The sequence below is a fragment of the Primulina tabacum genome, chromosome 16 (assembly GCF_025594145.1).
Source record: "Primulina tabacum isolate GXHZ01 chromosome 16, ASM2559414v2, whole genome shotgun sequence".
In the NCBI taxonomy this organism is placed as follows: domain Eukaryota; kingdom Viridiplantae; phylum Streptophyta; class Magnoliopsida; order Lamiales; family Gesneriaceae; genus Primulina; species Primulina tabacum.
The window spans coordinates 5,643,460-5,652,924 of NC_134565.1; the positions used below are offsets into that span (position 1 = coordinate 5,643,460).

Here is a 9,465-nt window from a genome sequence, read left to right on the forward strand (position 1 = left end):
ATATTGAGGGTACGACATCAATACACCACTCAATCAATACTGGATATAATCAGAATTCAATAAAATTCTGTTTCAACAATATGATGCCATAATTTCAATATATCCAGCACTACCATATCAGTCAGATATCAATTCCAACACCTCATAATCGATAACAATTCAATTCTGATATCAAATCGACTCCAAAACTACTCCGAAAATCATAACAATTTCATATGATATCTGTTCTCCAGTCCGGTTTCGATTATACGATGTCTAACATGACAAGAACATCATATATGAATCATATCAGATTTTGACAATACCATAATTTCAAATCATATCAAAACGTAGCAAAACTTACGTCCAGTTGTAGCCTACGTCGATAGGAACTCAATACCGAAGTCGGATTCAAAATCGGACGGGCGGATTTCTCACAAAAGGCGTAAGGATTTTTAATACAATCACAGAACCCTTTCTCTTTCCTCGAGCTTCTCCCTCCATTTCTTCTGAGAATTACGTGACTATATGTGTATATATATATATATATATATATATATATATATATCCCAAGTGCATGTAAAGATACGTGTCCCATTCTCCATGATTTTCAGTCGGCGCTCGGGCGGTTATAAACTACCGCTCGGGCGCCGAACACTCTGCCCGGTACTCGGCTTGTTATCCATTGGCGCTCGGGCGGTAATTTTCTACCGCTCGGGCGCCACAGGTTCTGCCCGAATGGTATTCTTATTGAACACTGGCGTTCGGGCGGTCATTTCCTATCGCTCGGGCGCCAACAGTTCTGTCCAAACATTGTACTTTTAATATGTTTTGCCCAGTCTGGTCTCGGAATGGCTCGGCTATAATCACCTCAGTTCATAATCAATAAATCATCTCAGATTACATTAGTCAAATTCTCGGGCATTACAACATGCCTCTACAAGGACCTTGGAACTCAATTCATCGGAAGAAATTTGATATTTAATAAAGCTTTAAGAAAAGCCTCTCTAGCTTTCACGTTAGAGTTCCTAATAAGATGATCAGCGAAAGATCCACAGTCCTAGCCACGTATACTTTCACGTCCTATTTTGGATTGTTTCACTGGCACTCTAAATTTTACGTCAAGGAGCTAACTTAAAACTAATACCATTGCATTTCCAAAAGCATATATTCCCAAGGACAAAAATTTATGTCGACATAAAAGAGAGTTCAGCAAATTGAAACGAGATTGATGAGTGCATCTTCAAGATTCTATTCATCAAATTTCCTGAAAGTGTCTGTTTCTTCCGCTCTTTCTGCAGTCGAAACATATTCCGAGTTGCTGTCAGCAAACCCAAGAAATAAGCGAATAACACCAGTTAATGAACCAATCTTTTCACACAACCTTTCTGATTTAGAAAGTTCATAAAGAAAAGAAACAGCTTCTTCTCTCTCTTCGGGTTGATTTTGAGATAAGAACTTGGCTCTCATAGGAACGGTATCCCCTTCAACCATTATTTCCAGGGTTATGCTTGTAAGTTTAGGTGATAATCAGCATATTCTCCAATATCAGTTGGTGCTTGAGTGAAATGAACGAGGAGAAGGAAGAAGTGAAAGTTACAAAAGTATTATAATACGAGGTGTGAACTTATAAATTATGTAACTTTTATCAAATCATGTGATTGAAGCTAAACCTTCTAGTAAATATATCACAATGACACTTCACTACTTTTAATCACAATTTCTATGGCCATATCATGGTGTCATAAAAGTAATCCAATAAAGAACCTCGAAGCAGTACTTACCTTCGCATAACCACCACAGAATCAATATCGTCAAGTATAAATAAACAAAAATGAATATAACTTCTGCGTAAACAACCTTAAGAAATTATCACAACATCATAACATGAAAAACCATCCAGGCAAAAAATCCTTGAAGTTGAGAAAAAAGAAAATGATTAATTTGAAAAGTTTATGCACCCACCCTCGAAATTCGAATAAAAGAGAAATGACATGCAAATATGGACATCAAATACCTAGAGATTACAAGAAACAATATGATATAAATTGAGTACCTATTTAACAAAAAGACATTATTTCACACCTGATAAAAAGTAGTTAAGTTGTATGATGCCTCAAGATGTTCTAATTAGTGTAATAAGTTTCGAGATACAACTGTAAGAAAATTGATGGTCCGTTAATTTGAAAACTATCGTTCAGCCAGAAGTCTTTAAACAGTTTAAAAAGGCCGCAAAGTGTTTTTCCCGAATGAAAATGTAAATACACTTACGACTTCACAAATCTGCATAGACATGGCACATATAAATGGTTTTATGGTAAACAATAGCAAATTATAGTGACCTAAATGGAAATGGTTCAAGAATCAGAGGTTTCTTGAATTCACATAACAATGATAGAGACCATGGAAGTACTTACCTAAGAGTTGTGGTAGGCAGCAAATCCAAAAACATCCATGTTGTGTACTGCAAAATCTGGATCACATGTCACAACAAACAGCTTGACTTCTGCATATGTTTCCAGCTCAGGATAATGTGAAACAGACAAAGAATATAATATTACAAGAAAACCAAAGGAGAAGTAACTAGAATACCTGAGGGAAGCTCAATCAACGCAGGGGTTTTGATCTGTATCGAATCGTTTGAGAAATGGTCAGCCAATGCCCTCAATAGTTCCTCAAGTTCTGATTGTGTACGATCAGATCGGACCTAGATAAACCAAAAATACAAGTAGCACACATAAAATGAATCTAAGGCAAGTAGAAACCCTCGATAATAATCCTAGAAAGCCGCAATAATCACCTGAAGAATAGCATCATTTTTCCACAATGTTCTATTTTACGTTACTTGTTGCAGCTCCATTTTTCAAGCCTACAAACACAACACAACAGTAATAACTCAGATACATATATGCATATACACACACTACACTTACAAAAAAAAAGTAGAAGGAAAAAGAAACCCAACCCGATCTAGTGGAGTGCTGTACGCACGCTGTTTAGTGTTTACTTCGATTTTCCAACGATTTATCGTGTACTGTATTGATGTATTATTTGAGTTAATATTGCAAGTTTGATCGTCACAAAGTATATTTCGACGAGCATATATTTTAGTGTCAAATAATTAGTGCGATTGTTTTGAAGAAATTATTGATGTTTAGTGGATTAGAACAGCGATTATTTAAGCTAAAATAATCGTAACTTTGATCGTTTAAGAATATTTGGAAAAATGATTCGATTTTATTATTTCTACGAGAATAATTAACGAATCACGAAACTTTGATTAAAATTTAGTTGCTAGACAATTTTGAGGTGTTGGATACGATTATTAAATTAGAAAATAATTGTAAATTGAAAAGTTGAACTTTTAAGATTTTAACAATATTATTTGAATTATTTAAGTATTGTTGATGTTTGGTGAATTTATTTGGCTTTGTGGAAATATTACATCGTTGTAGGCGGAAGTGATAAAGTTGAAAGTTCAAGATAGTTTATAACAGTTCGTTTGGATCCTTGAGTTGGTATATGTATGATAAAGTTCGGTAATACAAGACGGTAAGGCACTGCTTGATACGTAAGATGAGATTAATAATTTAAAAATAATACAAGGGATAAGAAAGTTTATTACATGGACATTTAGTACAAGGCTTTAAACTGAGTTTCTGTTTGGTTCTATTTATTCTGTCAGGATAAATACTAGTACAATATTTAATTTTCCAACTTTACCCCTATCACAATACATATCACGCTTCATTTTTTTTTTGACCCGAAGCACAGATCTACCCAACTACTCTCTCACTCAATACTGCTTTTTGGCATTTCTTAGATCACAAATCCGATCTAGAACATAAGTAGATCTGTGGGAGGAAGTCAAGGTGATGGGTTACAAATATATCTTCGTCCATTTTTTTAATTTCCGATTTGTTCTAAATCGGAAGAAGAACGAAAGTATTTAACTATTCGTTGTTGTTCGTTAATTTTGACGCCTTTGTGTCTTCGAGAAGAAAAATTTGCAGGTTTGTGGACCGTTGATTTATCGATGTACACCAGTACAAGGTTCTTTTGAAGGAAAAATATAAGGCATCAATGATGCAGTCGATGTGAAAATATATCAGAAGGTGATTTTTTGCTTTCTTTGAATATTTTGTTTCTGTGTCCGAGTTAATGATCTTAATACAATATTTTTTGTTCAAATGTGATACTTGTTAACTTATTTAACTCCATCTACTGTATTAAACTGAGTAAAGTTTTTTGTATATACATATTTCATTTTAAAATTATAATATATGTTCTCTTAAATGCAGATCAAAACATACGCCGTGTTCGTGGGAAGGAAGGCTGGAGTGTACGATAGATGTCCTGAGGCCAATGCCCAAGTTTATCATTTTCCTGGTGCTTGTTACAAAGGTTATGAAAGTAGAAAAGCTGCAGAGGAAGCCTTTAATCTGTCCGTGAAACAACCGGTTGAGGTTCCAAATTTGAATGAGTCCAGTAGCTCCGCGTCTACTACAGCTGAACATAGTGCTCCGAGAATAAATGAAAGTCAGAAATTAGTTGATCTACTGAAGGAATTATCTGATTTAGGTCGTGAGAATCGCAGCATAGGTATGAAAATGGAGAAGTTGTCCGAGGATATTGGAAAGTTATTGCAGGATTTGGAAATTACTTCTGTTCCATAGATAATTCTTTAGACTAAGCTTCGTTCGTATGTTATAAATTCTTGTTTCAATGTTAATTGTAGTCTTCAATTGCCATGTTTCAAAAAAACTTCAAACTAACATATATGTCCAAGTGTTGCCTACTGCACCTTCTTTTCTACACATCGAAGAACCACAAGTCATTGTATCACACAAAGTTCTCTGATGCAGGTATGACAATTTCGTTTTCGTTCCTCGTCCATTCAAATTCTAAATTTATCATGCTTCTTTGTAATTCGAATTTGTTGTGTAAAATATTTAGTGTCGGTTGTTTCTTAATTTCAGGTGGAGAAATCAGTAAATTATGTTATTTACTTTTTAATTTTGTTGGTACGTCATTTCTCTACTCACCAATTTATGTTGATAAAATGTCTTCTTTACTTATGTATTGTTGTTACAAAAACTTTAGTATGTGTCTGCTTTCGGAAGTGAATATAAGTTAAAAAAATTTAATTCATTATTTTCGTGTTGAAGTGTATTAATTTTGGGTACAGTCTTGGTTTTAAAATATTTGGTAGGTATTGACCTAGTAAAGATTTGCATCATTACAATATCTACGAAATGCAGCTTATTGAATACAAGTAGTTGGACAACTGAAGTCAATAAATCATTGTTGTTATAAATATGAAGCATGCTTATTATGATACTATAGAAAACTCAACATAGTACGGGGGTTCTTTATGTGGTGCACAATGTCTTCACGTTATGAAAATTGCTCCGAAGAAACTGTGAGCAGCAAGTACCAGGTACCTGTCATTGATCTCGTTTCTGATGATTGAAAAATTTATGTGCAGTGAAAAAGAAGTAGCTGATAGTGAAGTCAAGTTCTTAACCGCTGAGCAACTTGAGGTTGTTTACAAAAACGGTAGGAAGAAGCAGAAGTTGTGTCACACAGCTTCCGTGCATGATTCCGTCCATGAATGTCATGCTCCGGAAATGAATGAAGCTGTGAATTTGAATGTTGGAAGCAACATCAAGTCAAAGGAAAACCACACCAAATCACACGACCAAACATCTAAGAAGGTTGCTGTTGTTGAGCTGTCATCAGATGACTCCAGTGCTTAAATTGTTTATTACAATATTATGTGCAGTTATGGCACCACCCTTTTGTTGTTTTCACCGAGTAAGTTACAGTATGATGATATACTGTGTATTTTGGTTAAATGTATGTACAAGTGTCTACTCGGTTGTCATTTCTGCACACATTATATGTAATGTGTATTTCATGTTCATGTATGTATAAGTGGTGGGTATGGTGCAGCAATGTCAAAATCTTTTTTATGGGCAATGTAGTTTTATGTAAATGACCAATTCTAATGCTAATTGACTTGTGTTTTTGTTGTACAACACATCTCTAAATTCCCGATCTCAGAAATGTTTTACTTTCAATTTCAGGTATTGGAATTACAATACTGAACGAGGATGTCTTTCTAAGAAAATTCTTTGTATGTTAAAAAAGTTAGACGTACAAAAATGTATTAGGAATTTGTTCTTCACTATTACTCAGTCTGGGAATGGCAATTGCAAATTTTAAATTTGTAACATGACAAACGTTGTAGGCAGAAAGTAAAATTTTTTTGGAATTGCACAAGGGTATGTAATACAAGTCATTGGAATTGACAGTGGTGTATTTAAGAAAATAGTGCATACAGAAAATTAAAGATAGTTTTAACTGAACCAGTTTTAGTAAAAAACAAGTGCATGAACTTGGCAAAATATGAGATTACAACATCTCCATCATCAACCATTACGAAAACTAAGTTCTGGTTGATCACCAAATCAAAAACCATTGTTCCAAAACAAACATAAATCTGTAACCACTAGTCACCACGCAACAACCTCTTAACCAAGCAAATTCTTCCACGCTCGCCAAGTCTTTTGAATAATGCCAAGTCGTTATGGTTGTTGAACAATAACTTAGCTGCAGCAACTTGTTCATCTTCTTAAAGGTCGGTAAGATGCTGCAATGCATCCAAAACCGTATCTTGAACATACGAAATTTTTTCGTCCGCGGAAATTTCCTTGATCAATTGTGACATCGTGTCTTTCGTTATGTGAGCGAGGTTGTTGATTGCTTCGAATATTGATTCATCATGCTCGCTCGTGTGCTTCTTTTTCTTACTTTTGGAAGATGTACCTGCATTTTTTTTAGACGTTGACGTATGCATTTCAGATATTGAATCATCAGCACCATGGAAAAGGATAAATGTACGAGTCTCGCCAATGAACTCTTCGTTGGGAAGTTCTTCGCCAAGTTTAAGAACTTGTTGTAACGTATTCTCAAAATTCTTTGAATGTTCCCCAGTAGCTCGATCGTTTTCGAAGATTTCACCCCAATCATTGAAATGCATCCACTGCTTATGAATTTAAGTCTTGTTATCAGTATCATTCCAACCGACACCACCCTTGGATAACAACGTCACCAAACTACTATATGTTTTCTTCCACACATGTATTTTTGAATTTATGTGAGGATTCTCACGTATATTTGTTCCTGGTATTGTTGTTTGCATTGCATTCTCCAACAAAGTCAAGTAACACGCTTTAAAACCATTCTCACTTTTCCAACCCTTCGTCATTACTTCTTTGAGCAACTATATTAAGACATCTTCTTCACGGCCACTCCAACTTCGCCGTGTCTTGTCCGGTTTCTTGCACCTCGCACTGCGGCTACCAGAAGTTGCTACACTGTCTATGAGTAGACGAAAGTTGAGTGGAGTATTTCTGTCATGAAATCAACATTATAAGTACATGTAGTAGTACTCATTGAAATACTTAAAATGTTAAAAAAAAAAAGGACAAATGTAACATTAAAAGATTTCAGTTGCATATGCAATGTGCTTGAGAGAAAGTTCCATCAATTACACTCATTGCTCTGAAAACAACTACAACATCAGATTTAGATAAACAATATAAAGATGTGCAACTCTAGACAATCACATATTACAAGAAAAAATGGTTAATTGTAGGTATTCCTCATGGACATTGCGCACTGATCTCGCCAATTAACCTACTCGTACGACGCCTCAAAACTGCTTATATACTCATTCTGTGTATCATGAATGGGGTTGCCAACTTCTTCTTCGTATTCCTCTAAAGGATCATGTTTACGGATGAAATTATGTAATAGAATGCAAGCAAGAATTATTTAGTTTTGAACATGAAAGGGGTAGAACGAAGGACTTCGAAGGATAGCACATCTCTTTTTCAACAAACCAAATGCTCTTTCAATAATGTTTCTTGCTTGTGAATGCCTCCAATTGAATAACTCTTTGTGATCTTGTGGTGCGGATGAACGATTGCCCCAAGCATCCCTATGATATCTTACTCGTCTGTACGGAGTCAAAAAACCCTCGACATTAGCGTATCCATTGTCTCAAAGATAATAACAACCCGCAATGGTTAAGTATCAAAGAAGTATTCTCAGGGACAACCTTTAATGGTAAATGTTGGCAGAACTAAAAAAATAGAGACAAATAGACAACAAACTTATTCACAGATAACCTCTTGGAACCTTGAATGCATCATCCCGAGTTAATGCATCTCTTAAAACCCTGGCGTCAGCGGCATATCCCTCCCATCCAGCAAGAGCGTAAATGAAGTTCATATTTCTATCACAAACCCCCAACACATTAACCGCAATATTTCCTTTTCTGGTTCTATATTTGGCTTTGTCTCTTGCTCGAACGTGTACTCCGATATGAGTGCCATCCAACGCACCTAGACAACCCTTTCAAAAATATGAAACAAGGTAAATAATTGTTAACCAATACTTATTTTAATTCAAACAAATTTGATTGACAATGTACAAACAAAAACAATTTTTTGACAAAATAATACCTTAAACCATTTCCAAGGATCGCTGTCACAATTCGCATCCACAGGGGTATGCTTCACAAGAAGTAACGTATACAACTTCAACAACGCATGCATAACTTCATGAAAATGTGCGCTGACTGTCTGTCCACTACGCATGTAATCATGACTGGTTACCCGATTTTTCTTGTGGTGTGCCAATATAGACAAAAACATTGCAACCTTTTCTTGGACGCGGACATACCGAGAATATGTTTGTCCTCCTAAGTGCATTAAAAGATAGCACAACCTTGCAAATGCATTTCGATTCATTCTCAAGTTCAAGACGCATTGAACATCACCCGCATCAATAATCATATTCAAATGGCTAAATTGAGCATTGATTCTTTGTGTCATGCTGTACAAAACAGGTCTGTTACGAGTGACATGACGTCGATTGGCAACCATTCTCGTACGTGGTTGGATTAGAAGACACAACATCAATAAATTTCTAAACAACAGTTGTTGTACCATTAGAACCAGTAGAAGGTTTCTACGTTTCATGTCCATCTTGCCACAACACTCAACAAACGACCAGACATTCATATTCAGTCGCACAAAACAAGAGTACGAATGAAACATTAACAAAAACACAGTTACTAAAGGGAAAGTGTGTTTGGACAACTCCGCACTTTGTGGGATATGAGAAATTGTATGCATTTTATTACAATGAAATAAAACTAATATATGCAGTTTGGAAAACTAATGTATTATCACTAAAGACTTTGAATGCACAATTGAAGCCTCAAATGTTGGATTGCACTTAAAAGTCGGTGACGGAATTCAAGATTTACATCCGAAAATCAAGAAAAGGTGAGCTTACAACATTTTGTTCCAAAAATGGTCGAAAGTTAATTAATTTGTAAATGAAAAAGTCTGTGAAAAAATTAACAATATTTTCTCAAATATATAATAGCTAACAGTAAGGAGTTGACAG

At 35.2% G+C, this 9,465-nt stretch overlaps 1 protein-coding gene and 1 long non-coding RNA gene across 2 annotated transcripts; both read right to left on the bottom strand.

Moving 5' to 3' along the window:
• Window positions 1-1,485: 1,485 nt before the first annotated feature.
• Window positions 1,486-2,874, bottom strand: LOC142529499 (uncharacterized). Its single transcript, XR_012815907.1, has 3 exons — window positions 2,780-2,874; window positions 2,572-2,686; window positions 1,486-2,452 (listed from the first exon to the last, which is right to left on the bottom strand). It is a non-coding gene; the product is annotated as an uncharacterized LOC142529499 (long non-coding RNA).
• Window positions 2,875-7,782: 4,908 nt separating this feature from the next.
• Window positions 7,783-9,131, bottom strand: LOC142529606 (uncharacterized). Its single transcript, XM_075635179.1, has 3 exons — window positions 8,514-9,131; window positions 8,178-8,403; window positions 7,783-8,005 (listed from the first exon to the last, which is right to left on the bottom strand). The coding sequence occupies exons 1-3, from the start codon at window positions 9,108-9,110 to the stop codon at window positions 7,998-8,000; spliced, it is 831 nt and encodes a 276-aa protein (XP_075491294.1). The 5' UTR covers window positions 9,111-9,131; the 3' UTR covers window positions 7,783-7,997.
• Between the last annotated feature and the right edge of the window lie 334 nt (window positions 9,132-9,465).

What these genes read in the sequence shown, in the direction of transcription:
- LOC142529606 (XM_075635179.1), bottom strand. Translation starts at nt 9,110, where the DNA reads ATGTTTCATTCGTACTCTTGTTTTGTGCGACTGAATATGAATGTCTGG. An exon ending in ATCCTTGGAAATGGTTTAAG is followed by an intron (nt 8,404 to 8,513) that starts GTATTATTTTGT and finishes TATTTTTGAAAG; the next exon opens with GGTTGTCTAGGTGCGTTGGA.